Here is a 21,607-nt window from a genome sequence, read left to right on the forward strand (position 1 = left end):
TCTCATAAGCAGCCCTTCATTTCCTAGAATTGCACTATTTTAGCTGCTCCAGCAACATCTCCATTTCTAAACCACACGGGGTGGGCTATGCAGTGACGCTGGTATTTCACCGTGCTCTCTGCTCTTCTCTGCCCAGTACTGATGACCAATTTTCTGTTCCTTATGTGTTACCCACCCCGGTGCACGGGGAGCTTGCTGTAAGAGAAGGTCAGGGAAGGTGCCTGGTGGGAACACCTCCACCCATAGGTGTGGATTGACTTTAGATTTCTAATTCTGTTTACATCTGCTTGTTTTTATTTGGAATATCCTCACATGCCATGGGTGGAAATAGAATTTAGCATGATGCTCCCCCTTTTAAAAACATGAGTGATTTCTCTTTTAAATTTAATGGAATAAAATGCAGCTCTCAGAATATCCCAAAAAGGTGGCAGTATTAATTCTGAAAAATGCCCTATTTTTTTTTTCTAATTTGATGGAAGGATTAATGTAGATTTTGGGCAGAAGGAATCTAGGCTTTTGTCTACATTTATGGAATTGATTGAAAAAAGTGATTCTGCCCAATCAAAATACCGACTTGTATTTGTTATGCTCTTGTTACTTTTCTGAGCAAAGCAAGAGTATCAGCAAAGTCACTCATGCACATGTGTGCATGTATATTTGTCAGCCTTGAAAAGACAGTTCTGAGAGTATTTTTTTAAGTGAGTTTGAGAGCGGAAAGCAAAAAGAGAGGGAAGAGGACTAAGAAGAGGTGAGTAAGAGGTTAATGGCTTCGAAAAGCCTTTTACAGGGTGGTATTCGGAGAGAAGTAGATCAATGCAGTTTTTCTTTTAAGCTGCCGGTGCGTATCTTGGATTTTTGACATCTTTTTCTTTCTTTTCAATACTGTAAACACCAAGAGGCCCAAGGTGGCCAAATACAGTATATAATGTTCTCACCATGAGTAATTTGGGTTGATCGTGGGCTGGGGGAGTGGCACAGTGAGCTGATGCTTTTCTTGAGGAAAAGAATGAATATAGTATTTGGGTTTTCAACTTTGTGGCCAAATGCCTTTTGTACTCCTGGATGTGCCTGATTTGAGACCCCCATGTATCTTCGTCATACTTATACCAAATCCCCTGCTAAAGAGTATAGCACTCTTTAATGAGGATGATGAAAAACTAGGTAAATTCAAAGATCAGCCAGTCCCTCCTCCTTCCCACTTAAAAAAATAAATTAAGTACTCATATTCGAGGCATAGTGGAAAGAGTCTGCTGCATAAAATCTGGATAATGTTGGGCAAACTCTGTGCCTCAGGTGTCCCTATTTGCAAGGTGGGGTATAAGATCTATCACTTAGGACGGTTAGGGAATTAAAGGAAATTATTCATTCATTCAGTGATGCTTCCTCATTGCGTCCTAGTGCCCGGGTACTGCACAGGCTGCTGGGAATTCAAGGGTGAACAAGAGTGTCTATTAAAGCACTTAACTATGGTGCATGGCCCAAAAAGGTGCTTAGTAAATTTTTCTTGAAACATTTTTGATGGAGAATTTTAACATGGACAAAAATAGGGAGAATAATACATTAAACCCATCACCCAGCTGCAACAATGATCAATTCATGGCCATATCTTGTATGAGCAAGATACACCTCTCCCACCTCCCCCAACCCTCCACTTCCCAGCTCTGTTACCTGTCCCCCCAGGGATTATTTTGAAATGAATCCCAAATGTGGTATAATTTTATATTTTAGTATCCATCTTTAAAAGATAAGAGTTCTTTTAAAAAGTGTAATTCCAATACCATCAGCACATTGAAACCTTAACAATAATTCTTTTATATTATCAAGTATCTCGTTGATACTCAAACATCCCTGTTTTTCAGGTATATATTTTTTTAAGCATTTGGCTAGTTAAAATCAGGATTCATACAAAGCCCACACATTGGATCTATTTGATACATCGCTTATCTGGTCTGTGCTCTCTGTCCAGTACAGTTTCCCACAGATTTTGCTGAGTCATGTTACTTTGAAATCTCTATCTGATTTCAAATGGCAGATCTAGACTCTCAATAAAATTCAGGACTGATTGTTGGTTGTTGTTGAGATACTGCAGAACTGTGTATATACTTCCATCAAGAGGCACCCTGTGTCTTGTTTCTTTCTGTTACTTCAGGTTCGGGTATTGTTATTCTGATGTAGCTGTCATAAAGTGCCCCATCAGCTTTTTATTTGGGTTTTAGCAGCCTAGATCCATTATTCCATGATGACTTGCAAAATTGTGAGATTTTAATTCTATCATTCCTACTTCGGTAGCTGGGATCCTTTTTTAAATAACAGTTTTATTGAGATATACTTCACTTATGATAAAATTTACCTTTCTAAAATGCATAATTTGGTGGTTCTCAGTATATTCTAAGGTTATACAGCTATCTAATTCCAGAACATTCTTATGACCCCCGAAAGAAATATATACCTACTGTCAGTCACTCCCTATTCTCTCTTCCTCCCAGCCCCTAGCAACCACCAATCTACTTTCTGTCTCTATGGGTTTGCCTATTCTGGATGTTTCATATAAACGGAATCATACAATATGTGGCCTTTTTTGGTCTAGCTTCTTTCATTAGAATAATGTTTTCCAAGTTCATCCATGTTGTAGTATCAGTACTTCATTCCTTTCTATGGCCAAATAAGATTCCATCGAATGGATACACCATTTTGTTTATCCATTCCTCAATTAATGGATATGAATATTTGGGTTGTTTTCCCTCTTTGACTATTATGAATAATGCTGCTATGAACATTAATGTGTATGTTTTGTTTGAACATATGTTTTCAGTTCTCTTGGACATATACTTCTAAGTGGAATTGTTGGATCATATACTTCTAAGTGGAATTGTTGGATCATATGTTTAACTTTTCCAGAAATGGGCTAAATTGTTTTCCAGCATGGTTGCACCATTTTACATTACCCCTGGTAATGCATGAGGTTTCCAATTTCTGCATATCCTCACAAACACTTGCATTATAGTAAAATGCTTATATTATTATTACTTTTTGATTTTAGCCATCCTACTAGTGTGGTTTATCTCGTGTTTTTGATTGTCATTTTCCCTAATGACAAATGATGTTCCATCTCTTCATGGACTTTTTGGCCATTTGTATGTCATTAGGGAGATGTCTGTTGAAACCCTTTGCCCATTTTAAAGTAAGTTATTTGTCTTTTTATTGTTGAGTTGTAAGAGTTCTTTATTCTGGATACTAGATCATTATCAGATAAATGATTTGCAAATGTTTTCTCCCATCATGTGGGTTTCTCCCATCATGTCCCACATGATGGGACAACAAGGATACTTGTCCTTTGACCTGATAATGTTCTTTGAAGCAAAAATTTTTAATTTTGATGAAGTGAGTTTATCTATTTTTCCTTTTATTGTATTGTGATTTTGGTGCATATCTAAGAAGTCATTTTAATCCAAGGTCACAAAAATTTATGCCTGTGTTTTCTTATGCATGTTTTATAGTTTTGGCACCTGTATTTAGGTCTCTTGATTCACTGATAAATTAATTTTTGTATATGATATGAGATGGGCATCCACTCTTATTCTTTTGCATGTGGCTATCCAAGTTTCCCAATACCCTTTATTGGAAAGATTGTTCTTTCCCTATTGAATTGTCTTGACGTCCTTGTTGAAAATCAGTTGACCATAGATATGGACTTATTTCTGTATTCTTAATTCTGTTCCCTTGACCTGTCTATCCTACACCAACCCTATCCTGTCTTGATTACTGTAGCTCTGTAGCAAGTTTTGAAATCATGAAGTATGAGTCTTCTGACTTTGTTCTTTTTCAAGATTGTTTGGCTATTCTGGGTCTCTTGCACTTCCGTATGAATTTTAGAATCAGCTTGTCAATTTCTGAAAAGAAAAAGGCAGCTAATATTTGGATAGGAATTATGTTGAATCTATAGATTAATTTGAGGAGTCCTGCTATTTGGGGTTGTGTTTACATTTACTTATGTCTTCTTTAATTTCTTTCAACAGTATTTGGTAGTTTTGGCACAAATTTGTACCACTTTTGTTAAATTTATTTTTAAATATTAATTTTTGTTGCTATTGTAAATGGAATTGTTTTTTAAATTTCATATTTCTGTTTTCTCATGGCTAATGTATAGAAATATAATTGATTTTTGTATATTGATTTCATATTCTGCAACAATGCTGAATTTATTTATTAGTTCTAATAATTTTTGTGTGTGTATGTATTCCATAGGATTTTCTATATATGTGATCATGCCATCTGCAAATAGAGATACTATTTTTGGGCTCAGTTGCTGCGTACATCTGTATTTATAATTTTTATGTTTACTTGACTGATGGACTGTTTTATTTTTATATGGTATGGTATCAGTATGCCACTCCTGCTCTCTGATTACTGTTTTCATGCTTTTACTTTCAAACTGTGTTTTTAAATCTAAATATATATTTTCTAGTGTACCATTTTAGTTGTTTCTGTTACTATTATTTTTGAGTTATTGGAATATTTTTATAAAGAAAAATTTTTTTTGTCTTTTTTTTTATTCTTATGTTAATCCCCATACATTACATCATTAGTTTTAGATGAAGTGTTCCATGATTCATTGTTTGTGCATAACACCCAGTGCTCCATGCAGAATGTGCCCTCCTCAATACCCACCACCAGGCTAACCCATCCTCCCACCCCCCTCCCTCTAGAACCCTCAGTTTGTTTTTCAGAGTCCATCGTCTCTCATGGTTCGTCTCCCCCTCCGATTTCCCCCGCTTCATTCTTCCCCTCCCGCTACCTTCTTCTTCTTTTTTTTTTCCTTAACATATATTGCATGATTTGTTTCAGAGGTACAGATCTGAGATTCAACAGTCTTGCACAATTCACAGCGCTTACCAGAGCACATACCCTCCCCAGTGTCTATCACCCAGTCACCCCATCCCTCCCACCCCACCCTGCACTCCAGCAACCCTCAGTTTGTTTCCTGCAATTAAGAATTCTTCATATCGGGCGCCTGGGTGGCTCAGTTGGTTAAGCGACTGCCTTCGGCTCAGGTCATGATCCTGGAGTCCCGGGATTGAGTCCCGCATCGGGCTCCCTGCTCGGCAGGGAGTCTGCTTCTCCCTCTGACCCTCCTCCCTCTCATGCTCTCTGTCTCTCATTCTCTCTCTCTCAAATAAATAAATAAAATCTTTAAAAAAAAAAAATAAAAAAAAATAAAAAAAAAAGAATTCCTCATATCAGTGAGATCATATGATACATGTCTTTCTCTGTTTGACTTATTTCACTCAACATAATACCCTCCAGTTCCATCCACGTCATTGCAAATGGCAAGATCTCATTCCTTTTGATGGCTGCATAATATTCCATTATATATATACCACATCTTCTTTGTCCATTCATCTGTCGATGGACATCTTGGCTCTTTCCACAGTTTGGCTATTGTGGACATTGCTGCTATAAACATCGGGGTGCACGTAGTCCTTCGGATCCCTACTTTTGTATCTTTGGGGTAAATACCCAGTAGTGCAATTGCTGGATCATATGGTAGCTCTATTTTCAACTTTTTGAGGAACCTCCATACAGTTTTCCAGAGTGGCTGCACCAGCTTGCATTCCCACCAACAGTGTAGGAGGGTTCCCCTTTCTCCGCATCCCCGCCAACATCTGTTGTTTCCTGACTTGTTAATTTTAGCCATTCTGACTGGTGTGAGGTGGTATCTCATTGAGGTTTTGATTTGGATTTCCCTGATGCCGAGCGATATTGAGCACTTTTTCATGTGTCTGTTGGCCATTTGGATGTCTTCTTTGGAAAAATGTCTGTTCATGTCTTCTGCCCATTTCTTGATTGGATTCTTTGTTCTTTGGGTGTTGAGTTTGATGAGTTCTTTATAGATTTTGGATATGAGCCCTTTATCTGATATGTCATTTGCAAATATCTTCTCCCATTCTGTCGGTTGTCTTTTGGTTTTGTTGACTGTTTCCTTTGCTTTGCAAAAGCTTTTTATCTTGATGAAGTCCCAACAGTTCATTTTTGCCCTTGCTTCCCTTGCCTTTGGCGATGTTTCTAGGAAGAAGTTGCTTCGGCTGAGGTCAAAGAGGTTGCTGCCTGTGTTCTCCTTTAGGATTTTGATGGACTCCTGTCTCACATTGAGGTCTTTCAACGATTTGGAATCTATTTTTGTGTGTGGTGTAAGGAAATGGTCCAGTTTCATCCTTCTGCATGTGGCTATCCAATTTTCCCAACACCATTTGTTGAAGAGACTGTCTTTTTTCCATTGGACATTCTTTCCTGCTTTGTCAAAGATGAGTTGACCATAGAGTTGAGGGTCCATTTCTGGGCTCTCTATTCTGTTCCATTGATCTATGTGTCTGTTTTTGTGACAGTACCATGCTGTCTTGATGATGACAGCTTTGTAATAGAGCTGGAAGTCCGGAATTGTGATGCCGCCGGCTTTGCTTTTCTTTTTCAACATTCCTCTGGCTATGCGGTGTCTTTTCTGGTTCCATAAAAATTTTAGGATGATTTGTTCCATTTCTTTGAAAAAAGTGGATGGTATTTTGATGGGGATTGCATTGAATGTGTAGATTGCTCTAGGTAGCATTGACATCTTCACAATATTTGTTCTTCCAATCCATGAGCATGGAACGTTTTTCCATTTCTTTGTGTCTTCCTCAATTTCTTTCATGAGTATTTTATAGTTTTCTGAGTACAGATCCTTTGTCTCTTTGGTTAGATTTATTCCTAGGTATCTTATGGTTTTGGGTGCAATTGTAAATGGAATCGACTCCTTAATTTCTCTTTCTTCTGTCTTGTTGTTGGTGTATAGGAATGCCACTGACTTCTGTGCATTGATTTTATATCCTGCCACTTTACTGAATTCCTGTATGAGTTCTAGCAATTTTTGGGTGGAGTCTTTTGGGTTTTCCACATAAAGTATCATATCATCTGCAAAGAGTGAGAGTTTGACTTCTTCTTTGCCAATTTGGATGCCTTTGATTTCTTTTTGTTGTCTGATTGCTGTGGCTAGGACTTCCAATACTATGTTGAATAGCAGTGGTGATAGTGGACATCCCTGCCGCGTTCCTGACCTTAGGGGGAACGCTTTCAGTTTTTCCCCATTGAGAATGATATTCGCTGTAGGTTTTTCATAGATGGCTTTTATGATATTGAGGTATGTACCCTCTATCCCTATACTCTAAAGAGTTTTGATCAAGAAAGGATGCTGTACTTTGTCAAAAGCTTTTTCTGCATCTATTGAGAGGATCATATGATTCTTGTTCTTTCTTTTGTTAATGTATTGTATCACATTGATTGATTTGCGGATGTTGAACCAACCTTGCAGCCCAGGGATAAATCCCACTTGGTCGTGGTGAATAATCCTTTTAATGTACTGTTGGATCCTATTGGCTAGTATTTTGGTGAGAATTTTTGCATCCATGTTAATCAGGGATATTGGTCTGTAATTCTCCTTTTTGATGGGGTCTTTGTCTGGTTTTGGGATCAAGGTAATGCTGGCCTCATAAAATGAGTTTGGAAGTTTTCCTTCCATTTCTATTTTTTGGAACAGTTTCAGAAGAATAGGTATTAATTCTTCTTGAAATGTTTGGTAGAATTCCCCTGGGAAGCCATCTGGCCCTGGGCTTTTGTTTTTTGGGAGATTTTTGATGACTGCTTCAATTTCCTTAGTGGTTATAGGTCTGTTCAGGTTTTCTATTTCATCCTGGTTCAGTTTTGGTAGTTGATACATCTCTAGGAATGCATCCATTTCTTCCAGGTTATCTAATTTGCTGGCATAGAGTTGCTCATAATATGTTCTTATAATTGTTTGTATTTCTTTGGTGTTGGTTGTGATCTCTCCTCTTTAATTCATGATTTTGTTGATTTGGGTCATTTCTCTTCTCTTTTTGATAAGTCTGGCCAGGGGTTTATCAATCTTGTTAATTCTTTCAAAGAACCAGCTCCTAGTTTCGTTGATCTGTTCTACTGTTCTTTTAGTTTCTATTTCATTGATTTCTGCTCTGATCTTTATTATGTCTCTTCTCCTGCTGGGTTTAGGCTTTATTTGCTGTTCTTTCTCCAGCTCCTTTAGGTGGAGGGTTAGGTTGTGTACTTGAGACCTTTCTTGTTTCTTGAGAAAGGCTTGTATTGCTATATACTTTCCTCTTAGGACTGCCTTTGCTGCATCCCAAAGATTTTGAATAGTTGTGTTTTCATTTTCATTGGTTTCCATTGATTTTTTTAATTCTTCTTTAATTTCCTGGTTGACCCATTCATTCTTCAGTAGGATGCTCTTTAGCCTCCATGTATTTGAGTTCTTTCTGACTTTCCTCTTGTGATTGAGTTCTAGTTTCAAAGCATTGTGGTCTGAAAATAGGCAGGGAATGATCCCAGTCTTTTGGTACCGGTTGAGACCTGATTTATGACCTAGGATGTGATCTATTCTGGAGAATGTTCCATGGGCACTAGAGAAGAATGTGTATTCCATTGCTTTGGGGTGGAATGTTCTGAATATGTCTGTGAAGTCCATTTGGTCCAGTGTGTCATTTAAAGTCTTTATTTCCTTGTTGATCTTTTGCTTAGACGATCTGTCCATTTCAGTGAGGGGGGTGTTAAAGTCCCCCACTATTATTGTATTGTTGTCGATGTGTTTCTTTGCTTTTGTTATTAATTGCCTTATATAATTGGCTGCTCCCATGTTAGGGGCATAGATATTCACAATTGTTAGATCTTCTTGTTGGATAGATCCTTTAAGTAGGATATAATGTCCTTCCTCATCTCTTATTACAGTCTTTGGTTTAAAGTCTAATTTGTCTGATATAAGGATTGCCACCCCAGCTTTCTTTTGGTGTCCATTAGCATGGTAAATGGTTTTCCACCCCCTCACTTTCAATCTGGGGGTGTCTTTGGTTCTAAAATGAGTCTCTTGCAGACAGCATATCAATGGGTCTTGTTTTTTAATCCAGTCTGATAGCCTGTGTCTTTTGATTGGGGCATTTAGCCCATTTACATTCAGGGTAACTATTGAAAGATAGGAATTTAGTGCCATTGTATTGCCTGTAAGGTGACTGTTACCATATATTGTCTGTGTTCCTTTCTGGTCTATGTTGCTTTTAGGCTCTCTCTTTGCTTAGAGGACCCCTTTCAAGATTTCCTGTAGGGCTGGCTTTGTGTTTGCAAATTCCTTTAGTTTTTGTTTGTCCTGGAAGCTTTTTATCTCTCCTTCAATTTTCAATGACAGCCTAGCTGGATATAGTATTCTTGGCTGCATATTTTTCTCATTTAGTGCTCTGAATATATCCTGCCCGTCCTTTCTAACCTGCCAGGTCTCTGTGGATAGGTCTGTGGCCAATCTAATGTTTCTACCATTGTAGGTTACAGATCTCTTCTCCCGAGCTGCTTTCAGGATTTTCTCTTTGTCTATAAGACTCGTAAGTTTTACTATTAGATGTCGGGGTGTTGACCTATTTTTAATGATTTTGAGAGGGGTTCTCTGTGCTTCCTGGATTTTCGTGCCTATTTCCTTCCCCCAATTAGGGAAGTTCTCTGCTATAATTTGCTCCATTATACCTTGTGCCCCTCTCTCTCTTTCTTCTTCTTCTGGGATCCCAATTATTCTAATGTTGTTTCGTCTTATGGTATCGCTTATCTCTCGAATTCTGCCCTCATGATCCAGTAGTTGTTTATCTCTCTTTTTCTCAGCTTCTTTATTTTCCATCATTTCATCTTCTATATTACTGGTACTCTCTTCTGCCTCATTTATTCTAGCAGTTAGTGCCCCCATTTTTGATTGCACCTCATTAATAGCCTTTTTGATTTCTACTTGGTTGTATTTTAGTTCTTTTACTTCTCCAGAAAGGGTTTCTCTGATAACTTCCATATTTTTTTCAAGCCCAGCTAGTATCTTTAAAGTGATGATTCTGAACTCTAGATCTGACATTGTACTAATGTCCGTATTGAGTAGGTCCCTGGCAGTCGGTACTACCTCTTGTTCTTTTTGTTGAGGTGATTTTTTCCGTCTTGTCATTTTGTGCAGAGGAGAATAGATTAATGAGAGAACAAAATGCTAGCAGAGTAACAATGTCCCCAGAAAATATACTCTAAACAGATCAGAAAAGACCTGAAGCAGTGGGAAAAGAAAGGGAAAGAGAGAAAAAAGAAAAGGAAAAAAAAGAAAAAGAAAAAGATAAAAACAAAAACAAAAACAAAAACAAACAAAACAAAACAACAACAACAACAAAAACCCAGAATGTGATCAAATATGATCAGGCTGGTATATAGATCAGTGCCACACACTAGATTTGGGGTGTATTTTGGTCTTTTAGAAGAAAGTGCCTCCCAAAATTTTAAAGAAAGAAAAACTTATGTATGTATAAAAATAAGGGTTGATATGATGAAGGGATGGAATATGACTGTAAAGATGGAAATTATAAAAAATTTTATAAAAGGAATTGATAAGAAGTTGTTTGAAAAAAGAAAGAAGAGGATTTAAAAAAAGAAAAAAAAAAGGGAGAGAATGTGATCAGGCAGGGGAATAGAAAACAGCATATACTAGAGATTTAGGGTATATTTTAATCTGTTAGAAGAAACTATCTCAAAATTTTAAAGAGAGAACAACTTATATATATAAGCCAAAAATACGGGTAACTACTATGAAGGGATAGAATATGACTCTAAAAATGAAAAAAAAAATTTTTTTTAAAAAAAGGGATTGATAAGATGTTGGTTGAAAAAGGGGAAAAGAAAAATTCAAAAAGAAAAAAAAAGAAAAAAAGACAGTTAAAAAAAATTAACTTTAAAAGACTAAGGAATCATGGTAAAAAAGCCGTGAATTCTATGTGCAGCATTCCCCTAGCGCTGGAGTTCTGCCGTTCTCATTGATCGGTAAACTTGGTCTTGGCCGGCTGTTCTCGCTGATCTTCTGGGGAGGGGCTGTTGCCGTGGTTTCCAAATGTCTCTGCCGGAGGCGGAATTGCCCCGCCCTTGCCCCCTCCCGGCTAAGTCATCTGCTCGGGTTTGCTCTCCGGGTCTTTTGTTCCCTGCGAGCTTTCCGTACAGCTTTGGAGGCGGAGAGTGAAAATGGCGGCCTCCCAATCTCCGCCCCGGAGGAGCCGAGAACTTGGCCCGCTCCTCAGTGAGCCCCCAGAGAAAAGCCGTCAGTCACTCCCGGCTCCCCGGTCTGCAGCTGCACTCCGTGCTCACCCAGCGTGTGACCGCGCGTTTCTATCTCCAGCACCCGACCCCGGGTGGAGTCTCTAAACCCAGCAGATCCCTGCGGTGCCCTCCCGCGCGGCTCCTCCCGGGGGAGGAAGGTGAGTCTCCCCGGATCTGCCGCTTGTTGGGTCCCTGCTGGAGGAGCAGGGGCCCGGCTGTGCCGCAGATCACGGTTTATGGCCACCCCGAGCTGAGAGCCCGCGCCTGGGCTCCGCCTCTGAAGCCGGCTTCCCGGCTCCGTTACCTGGGAGCTCTGCCGGTCTTTCTGTGACCCCGAGGGTCCTGAGACCACACTGTCCCGGAGGGTTCCACCCCCCGCTTAGCCACCAGAGTGACGTCCCTCGGCGGAGCAGACTTCTAAAAGTTCCGATTTTGTGCTCCGCGGCTCTATCACTTGCCAGAAGCGGCCGACGGAGGCCCCTCCCCCGCCGTCTCTCCTCCCGAATATCGCCTCGGATTCACTTCTCCGCACGTCCTACCTTCCAGAAAGTGGTCGCTTTTCTGTTCAGAGAGTTGTTGCTCTTCTCTTCTTCGATCTCCTGTTGAGTTCGTAGGTGTTCAGAATGGTTTGATCCCTATCCAGCTGAATTCCCGAGAGGAGACGAAATCCAGGTCTCCTACTCCTCTGCCATCTTGCTTCCTTAATCATCTATAAAGAAAAATTTTGCTCTTTAACTACTATATAGTTCTCCTAAGGTATAATGATGCAGATGCCCCTTTGGATCACTACATTTGTATCTTTGGGGTAAATACCTAGTAGTGCAGTTGCTGGGTCCAAGGGTAGCTCTGTTTTTAACTTCTGAGGAACCTCCATACTGTTTTCCAGAGTGGCTGTACCAGCTTGCATTTATCTTGGGTGTTTCTTACCCCAGGCCCAGGATTCGCTATTTCTCCAAGGAGCCCTTGTTTTTTTAGTGAGGAATTGTATTTTGATGCCTTAATCTGCACACACTTGAGATGTTCATTGCTCTTGACTTGGTGTCTTCAGTTGGGTTCCCAGGGAAATAGACTGAGACAGAGATTTATGTGCAGGAAGTTTGTTGGGAGGTGCCCTTGGGACCAATACCAGTGGGAAGTGAAGGAAGTAGGATTGGGCAAGGAGAAGAGTTGAACTGTGATGAGGCTGGAACAGAAATCTTAGCTGATCCTATGGGAACTCTGGAGCCTACCTTGAGAAAAAGGTGCTGGGTCTTTATAGCCCCCTCATACATAAGTCATTGGATGTGAACTGGCCTGGGGAAGGAGTGTGACCTTAGGCAAGACAGCTGTCTTTGAATGAGGGTGATTCCCAAAGAGGGACTTAACTGAGAGCCCTTAGCTATTAACACTTCCAGCAGGTGTGAGAATGAGTGGCTCAGTTTGAAAGGGGAGATATAAGTGACACTTGTTAGCATCCATTAGAGTTGGTCATTTTGTTGTAGGCTTTTTCAGTGGAAATACATTTTTCTTTTAGGAAAAGTTAAATTATCAGTTCATAATGCTATTTCCAATTCAAATTTAGGATCATTGGGCTTCTATTTAATTTCTTTGATTTTTACATTTGTATTTTATTTTGCACTCAAAATCTTGGGGGTTCTTCATGACATTAATATAATCATTTATTTGCTTTACCCTATGTGTGTGTGCATAAACGTTTCAGAGTAATTATACCAATATGAATACTAAAAATATTTTTAAGATGTTTAGAGTTTATTTGTCCTAGGCTGTATACCACTTTGGATGTACAAATCATTAAAATTAAATTAAATTTAAAAAATCTGGAAATAATTTATCTCTCTGAGGTAAATGACCAATTTGATACACAGTAAAGTTAAATTTTTAGGGATTGTCCTTTTCTTTTTTACTTAATTTTGTTTCATAATTGTGTAATTCTCTAAGTGTGTGTGTGTACATATTTATAGGTATATGCATGTATGCATATGTATATATATACACACATATTTTCCCTCTACTTAAGTAACATATCCTAGAAATCACTCCATTGCATATAGAGATAGACCGTAGTTTATTTGGCCAATCTTTTATTGATGGCTATTTGGATTGTTTCCAGTTATGCAGGTGTTATCAATTTTTTGTCTGTCTTTGGGAGAGATTTCTAGAAGAGAGATTGCTGGGGCAAATGGTAAATGCCTATACGGTTTTGCCACATATTTATTTATTTATTTATTTATTTTTTATTCTTATGTTAATCCCCATACATTACATCATTAGTTTTTGATGTAGTGTTCCATGATTCATTGTGTGCGTATAACACCCAGTGCTCCATTCAGTGCATGCCCTCTTTAATACCCATCACCCTCCCCTCTAGAACCCTCAATTTGTTTCTCAGAGTTCATAGTCTCTCATAGTTCGTCTCTCCCTCCGATTTCCCCCCCTTCATTTTTCCCTTCCTTCTCCTAATGTCCTCCATGCTATTCCTTATGTTCCACAAATAAGTGAAACCATGTAATAATTGACTTTCTCTGCTTGACTTATTCCACTTAGCATAATCTTCTCCAGTCCCATCCACGTTGATGTAAGATTTGGGTATCCTTCCTCCCTCCCTCCCTCCCTCCCTCTCTCCCTTCCTTCTTTATTCTTACGTTAATCCCCATACATTACATCATTAGTTTTAGATGTAGTGTTCCATGATTCATTGTTTGTGCATAACACCCAGTGCTCCATGCAGAATGTGCCCTCCTCAATACCCACCACCAGGCTAACCCATCCTCCCACCCCCCTCCCCTCTAGAACCTTCAGTTTGTTTTTCAGAGTCCATCGTCTCTCATGGTTCGTCTCCCCCTCCGATTCCCCCCTTCATTTTTCCCTTCCTACTATCTTCTTTTTTTTTTTAACATATAATGTATTATTTGTTTCAGAGGTACAGGTCTGTGATTCATCACTCTTGCACAATTCACAGTGCTCACCATAGCACATACCCTCCCCAGTGTCTATCACCCAGCCGCCCCATCCCTCCAACCCTCCACCACTCCAGCAACCCTCAGTTTGTTTCCTGAGATTAAGAATTCCTCATATCAGTGAGGTCATATGATACATGTCTTTCTCTGATTGACTTATTTCACTCAGCATAATCTTCTCCAGTCCCATCCATGTTGATGTAAGATTTGGGTATTCATCCTTTCTTTCTTTCTTTCTTTCTTTCTTTCTTTCTTTCTTTCTTTCTTTCTTTCTTTCTTTCTTTCTTTCTTTCTTTCCTTCCTTTCTTTCTTTCTTTCTTTCTTTCTTTCTTTCTTTCTTTCTTTCTTTCTTTCTTTCTTTCTTTCTTTCTTTCTTTCTTTCTTTCTTTCTTTTCTTTCTTTCTTTCTTTCTTTCTTTCTTTCTTTCTTTCTTTCTTTCCTTTCTTTCCTTTCTTTCCTTTCTTTCTTTCTTTCTTTCTTTCTTTCTTTCTTTCTTTCTTTCTTTCTTTCTTTCTTTCTTTCTTTCTTTCTTTCTTTCTTTCTTTCTTTCTTTCTTTCTTTCTTTCTTTCTTTCTCTTTCTTCTTTCTTTCATTTTTTTTATTCTTATGTTAATCCCCATACATTACATCATTAGTTTTAGATGTAGTGTTCCATGATTCATTGTTTGTGCATAACACCCAGTGCTCCACTCATTACGTGCCCTCTTTAATACCCATCACCAGGCTAACCGATCCCCCCACCCACCACCCCTCTAGAACCCTCAATTTGTTTCTCAGAGTCCACAGTCTCTCATGGTTCATCTCCCCCTCCGATTTCCCCCCCTTCATTTTTCCCTTCCTTCTCCTAATGTCCTCCATGGTATTCCTTATGTTCCACAAATAAGTGAAACCATATAATAATTGACTTTCTCTGCTTGACTTATTTCACTTAGCATAATCTTCTCCAGTCCCATCCATGTTGATGTAAAATTTGGGTATTCATCCTTTCTTTCTTTCTTTCTTTCTTTCTTTAATTTTTTTTATTCTTATGTTAATCCCCATACATTACATCATTAGTTTTAGATGTAGTGTTCCATTTCATTGTGTGCGTATAACACCCAGTGCTCCACTCAGTACGTGCCCTCTTTAATACCCATCACCAGTCTAACCCATCCCCCCACCCCTGCCCCTCTAGAACCCTCAGTTTGTTTCTCAGAGTCCACAGTCTCTCATGGTTCGTCTCCCCCTCCGATTCCCCCCCTTCATTTTTCCCTTCCTTCTCCTAATGTCCTCCATGGTATTCCTTATGTTCCACAAATAAGTGAAACCATATAATAATTGACTTTCTCTGCTTGACTTATTTTACTTAGCATAATCTTCCTCAGTCCCATCCATGTTGATGTAAAATTTGGGTAGTCATCCTTTCTTTCTTTCTTTTCTTTCTTTTCTTTCTTTCTTTCTTTCTTTTTTTCCTTTCATTTTATTTTTTTTATTCTTACGTTAATCCCCATACATTACATCATTAGTTTTAGATGTAGTGTTCCATGATTCATTGTTTGTGCATAACACGCAGTGCTCCATGCAGAACGTGCCCTCCTCAATACCCACCACCAGGCTAACCCATCCTCCCACCCCCCTCCCCTCTAGAACCCTCAGTTTGTTTTTCAGAGTCCATCGTCTCTCATGGTTCGTCTCCCCCTCCGATTTCCCCCCCTTCATTCTTCCCCTCCTGCTACCTTCTTCTCCTTCTTCTTTTCAGTTTTGCCACATCTTGTCAAATTCTCCTCTAAAAGGGTTCTTCTTCATTTTGCATTCCCCCCCGCCCCTGCTTCCCCACAGACTCATTAATAGAGTATGCAGTCCAATTTTTGGATTACAGATCACATGAATATGCATAAAGAAAATGCTTTAAAGTATTTAAAGTTTATTTATGTACTTATAAATACACATATAAATGTGTACATGTTTACACATATAAATAAATGCATATATTTACATATATAAATGAATCACAAATGTGTAATTCATATAAATCATAAATATACATCAATATGTATAAATATACGTTTGATCTCATAAATGTTTTCTGGATAGGAGTAAATGAATAAGAATCTTGGAAATAATGATGCTCAGTATCTGCCTGTCTTTATGTCACTTTGGATGTGTGAGGCAGCGTGCTGTAGAAAGCTCTGGAATTGGTAGAGCTTGCACCTCCGTTCTAACCCTTAATAGCTGTGCGATGCCCACTCATCTTCTCTGATCCTGCCTGCTCATTGGCAAAATCCCAGGGTGATAGTGAGGGACAAATGACAGAAGCAATGTTTGTAATTGGCAAGGGACTGTCTGCATGCCAGGGAACCTTCCTATAGAAGATAACGGTGGGAGCTCCTTCTTCCCTGCCCCCTGTTGGCTGTTGTGGGATGGACACAGGCAAGGAAACCAAACCTCCTTCTCTGGCACCAAGCCTTGGAAAATCTCAGCTTGTGCTCTGAGCTCAAGCATTTGATCCGATCCAGAGATGCTTTCCTTTTTCTCTCTGCTGAAGTCCCCACAACAAGGAGCCCTTTATTTTATGATGTGTATTGTTTTTATGATGAGACTTTGTGGCACGAATGGGCTTCATAATGGGCTTCACTGGTACGGAGTGATTACAAAGCAAGGAGGACTGAGTGGGAAGACTGACATTAAGGGTGATAATGGTGTTCTTTAGAAAAGTGACTGCAGAATGATCGGGAAATGGATTACACACCCACTGATGATGTGACCGGCTTCTGCAGGTGTGTCATGAAGGCAGACATTGGTGTTCTATCACTGTGGCTTTCCAGAAGAGCCTAGGAGATGAAAAATAAGGCACCAGAAGAAAATGTCCATTAATTTCTTAATGCCAGATTAGCTAAAACTAGCTCCTTGGAATGTTTTACTATTATACTTGTCATGAGCACAAGCCTGCTTTCAGAGATCTGAAGTTCCATAAATATTTGGACCAAGCCATGAGCTCTGATTTAGGCCCGACAAAGAAGATATCTAGCTAAAAATAGAAAGCAGAGGCAGAAAAAAAAAAAAAAAAAAAAAAAAAAACCAAGTATTTTGAAGAGGTCAGCAAATCTGTTAACTGGTATGTCAAGCTATGCTATGGTCTCTGGTTTCATGGGAACACACTCATGGGAACACGTTCAGTTAGTGTCTCGAGAACAAATGCCCATGCCTGCTTTATGACTGGAGGCTTCCTCCTGGGGTGGGTGGCAGGGGGCTGGACTTGGAGGCTGTGTCCTCTGGTGCCTTCCTCAGGGGAGGAATCTCTTGTCTCATGGACAGCCTTGGCATAAGCATAAGGAGCAAAAAAATCCCTTCCTGACCTTTTTGCTTCCTCTAATTGTGTCCCCATTATCAGCCACTTATGCAGAGTAGAAAACACATCCTCTTTTCACTTTTCCACTTCCCTGTCCTTTTTTTTTTCCAGTCAATCACCAAGTACTGCTGATTCAACATTATAAACTTTTCTTGATTTCTGTCCCTTCCTTTTTATACACACCACTGCTGTATGAGTTGGGGGCCTCTCCGTTCCTCTTACCTGTTCTTTTGCAGACCTGTCTCCTTGACCCTGGCCTTTGCCCCCCAGCAAACTCCCACCCTGCTATCAGTGGGGTCTTTCTAGGTCACAGTCACAAAGACAACTGTGTCCAATCACTGATTAAGACCATTTAGTGGTCTTGCCTACAGGTGAAGTCCAGACTCTGTAGGCTGCTATACAAGATTCTTCCCAATCTGGCTTCTGCCCACCCTCTGATGCCCACCGTTGGGAATGCCCTTTCCCCTTGTTTGGTCAACTCTGCTTAAACCTTTAACATATGAGTCAGATAGAACCAATGACAGGGGTCATTGCTCTTTTCAGTAATGCCAAAGATGCTTGACTCATTTCTGCTATAGCACTGCCCACATTGGATTATTGGGTTATAATAAGGGAGAAAGTTGGGGAGAGGGTGTATGTAGTGCAAGTATCATGGCTAATCCAACCCAGGTTTAAATCTTGGCTCTACCACTTACCTATCCTGTGATCTTTGATTCAACCTCTCTGGGTATCCATTTTTCTGTACACCTTCCGTAAAGTGGAAGGAATTGGAAGGAATAAATGACATCATGTCTACAAAGCATCTAATAGTATCCTGTGGGAACTTAGTATTTGACAATCTCCTACCTTTCTCTTATCTGCACCATTTACTCTGAGGGAGCACCATTGTATTAGGTGATGGTCAAAATCTATTACTTTCTCTTTGAGAAATAAATCCGGTGCATCCTAGTTAGTGTCACATCCAGAAACAGGAAGCATGTGCTGGACCAATATAGACTTGGTATCTGTGGAGCAACTGGGAGTGTGTGGGGGACAGTCTGTGAGGAGAAGGAGCAGGTGGAAGAGAAGCACGTTTGTGTCAGGAAACTGATGGTGCAATTAACTTACAGAGGTTTTCCCAAGTCACTTTCTTCCCTGCGGATGTACCTGAAACAGCATCCCATTAAGTGTAACTATATCTTTAAGATGTAGGGTACTTAAGGACAGGGGGATAATTATATCCTCTTGATTGTCCACATCCAAACTAGGGATAGGGCTTTCTCTTAAAAGAGTGAAACATGGGAGCACAAGGGGAAAGCTACATCTTTTGTAAGAGCTGAGCCAAGCCCCTGGTCATGTGTGGGTGGGGGGTGAGGGTCAGAGCAGAAGGGGGGGCTGTTTGTGAGGGTGCATGACTGGGCCCTGGGTACAGGGAGAGGTGAGCTACAAGCCAGGCAGCAACCAGCCTATCACATCTGAACCGAGCATTCCCATATGCGGGAGCCCTGTGGTTGAGACTGGACTGGAGAGGCTTCTATTGTGTAAGTGATCCATGCATTGTTTCTTTGGGGAGGGGGGGTGGGAGGTAACGTTTGTATGCTTAGAAAATAAAGAAATAGGAATTAAGGTTTATGAAAAGGATATGGCAGTCTTCTTCTTCCTAGAAAATGGATCTATCAACGCCAGCTTTTGCCAAACAACCTGTTTTGTGTTGATTTTCTTCCAGTTCAAATGCGTAATGCTGTATATTCCTTTTTATTCCATTTCCTGCTTTGCTCTTCATGTAGCCCATCATCCTGGAAAGGGCAGATTAAAAATAAGCTTGGCAAAGCACGATGGGACAGTGCTAATGCCGTCTTGTGCTCCTTCCAGGTGCAGCGTGAACTTCCTCATCTCCCTTCCCATCCAGCTCCTGGCCTCCTGTGTCCACCATGGTGTTTGGTGAGTTTTTCCATCGCCCTGGACCAGACGAGGAACTTGTCAACTTGAACGTGGGGGGCTTTAAGCAGTCCGTTGACCAAAGCACCCTCCTGCGGTTTCCTCACACCAGACTTGGAAAGCTGCTCACCTGTCACTCGGAAGAGGCCATTCTAGAGCTGTGTGATGACTATAGTGTGGCCGATAAGGAGTACTATTTCGATCGGAACCCGTCCTTGTTCAGATATGTTTTGAATTTTTATTATACGGGGAAGCTGCACGTCATGGAGGAGCTGTGCGTGTTCTCATTCTGCCAGGAGATCGAGTACTGGGGCATCAACGAGCTCTTCCTCGATTCCTGCTGCAGTAATCGCTACCAGGAGCGCAAGGAAGAAAACCATGAGAAGGACTGGGACCAGAAGAGCAACGACGTGAGTACCGACTCCTCCTTTGAGGAGTCGTCTCTGTTTGAGAAGGAGCTGGAGAAGTTTGACAAGTTGCGATTTGGTCAGCTCCGGAAGAAGATCTGGATTCGAATGGAAAACCCGGCCTACTGCCTGTCTGCCAAGCTCATTGCCATCTCCTCCTTGAGTGTGGTGCTGGCCTCCATTGTGGCCATGTGTGTCCATAGCATGTCGGAGTTCCAGAACGAGGACGGGGAGGTAGATGACCCTGTGCTGGAAGGCGTGGAGATCGCGTGCATCGTGTGGTTCACTGGTGAGCTGGCCATCCGGCTGGTGGCTGCTCCCTGTCAAAAGAAATTTTGGAAGAACCCTCTGAACATAATTGACTTCGTCTCCATTATCCCCTTCTATGCCACCTTGGCTGTGGACACCAAGGAGGAAGAGAGCGAGGACATTGAGAACATGGGCAAGGTGGTCCAGATCCTCAGGCTTATGAGGATTTTCCGAATTCTCAAGCTTGCCCGGCACTCAGTAGGACTTCGGTCTCTAGGTGCCACACTGAGACACAGCTACCATGAAGTTGGGCTGCTTCTTCTCTTTCTCTCTGTGGGCATTTCCATCTTTTCCGTGCTTATCTACTCTGTGGAGAAAGATGAGCACACGTCCAGCCTCACCAGCATCCCCATCTGCTGGTGGTGGGCCACCATCAGCATGACTACTGTGGGCTACGGAGACACCCACCCAGTCACCTTGGCCGGGAAGCTTATCGCCAGCACGTGCATCATCTGTGGGATCTTGGTGGTGGCCCTTCCTATCACCATTATCTTCAACAAGTTTTCCAAGTACTACCAGAAGCAGAAGGACATTGACGTGGACCAGTGCAGTGAGGACCCACCAGAGAAGTGTCATGAACTCCCTTACTTTAACATTAGGGATATTTACGCACAGCGGATGCACGCCTTCATTACCAGTCTATCTTCTGTGGGAATTGTGGTGAGCGATCCCGATTCCACAGATGCTTCAAGCATCGAAGACAACGAGGATGTTTATGATACCGCATCCTTGGAGAATTGCACAGCAAAATGAGCAGGGACATTTGTGCCTGTATCTTGTGTCCCTTCCTGATGTTAGGTTAACACAGCTTTATAAACCTCAATGGGTTCGTTAAAATCATTTAATTCTCAGGGTGTACCTTTCAGCCATAGTTGGACATTCATTGCTCCAAAATGATAGAATCTTCTTTATTTTTCTCAGTGAAGTGAATTAAATGCCTTGTTCTGAAATTTATTTTTTACAAGAGAGAGTTGTGATATGATTTTGGACAAAAGGTAAATGGTATCGGGTGGGATTTATTGCTACGGCTTATGTATCATTCTGTGTTTGTCATCTACTCACATTGAGCTAACTGTAAATTACTGACAAGTAGAATCAGAGGCCCAGCTGACTGAAGACTACATGCATGTAAGATCCACAAAATGAGACAATGCATGTGAATCCATGTTTGTGTTCTAGACATGGAAATTAGGAGCCTAATAAACTTGCCTAATTCAGTACGGAGAATGTCTTGGTTGTATGTTTTTCTGTCGAGTAAGTCCATGTCAGTATGTTCAAAATCGGTTTGGAAGGGCAATGCTCTTTTTGGAGTATCAAGAGTCCTTGCTGTTCGTTTCTGAATTTTGGGTAAACATCAACAACAGGCTAGTTCTTTTGTTCAGGAGACTGGTGGTAGTTGGCAGGGAGAAGGATCATGTCCAGGGTCAACTGATTAAACATGTGCACTTCCAGGACGTACTCAAGTTAGCATATACGCACAAAGCATGTGCCCTCACGGATATCCTTGCAGTCTATATTTTGTATTTTATAATTTCTCC

The 21,607-nt window shown here is 40.6% G+C and overlaps 1 protein-coding gene across 1 annotated transcript in view; it reads left to right on the forward strand.

Annotated features, from left to right (window-relative positions):
* The window catches only part of KCNS3 (potassium voltage-gated channel modifier subfamily S member 3), a 45,306-nt gene extending 24,016 nt beyond the window's left edge, over window positions 1-21,290 (forward strand). The window contains exon 3 of the mRNA XM_064571905.1: window positions 19,288-21,290. Within this exon, the coding sequence (XP_064427975.1) occupies window positions 19,347-20,822 (1,476 nt within the window). The 5' untranslated portion in view covers window positions 19,288-19,346 and the 3' untranslated portion in view covers window positions 20,823-21,290. The remainder of the gene's footprint in view (window positions 1-19,287) is intronic.
* The last annotated feature ends 317 nt before the right edge of the window (window positions 21,291-21,607 follow it).

Source organism: Mirounga angustirostris, unplaced genomic scaffold (genome assembly GCF_029215605.1).
Source record: "Mirounga angustirostris isolate CCGP_5_RB_7025 unplaced genomic scaffold, mMirAng1.0.hap1 SCAF_10, whole genome shotgun sequence".
NCBI lineage: Eukaryota > Metazoa > Chordata > Mammalia > Carnivora > Phocidae > Mirounga > Mirounga angustirostris.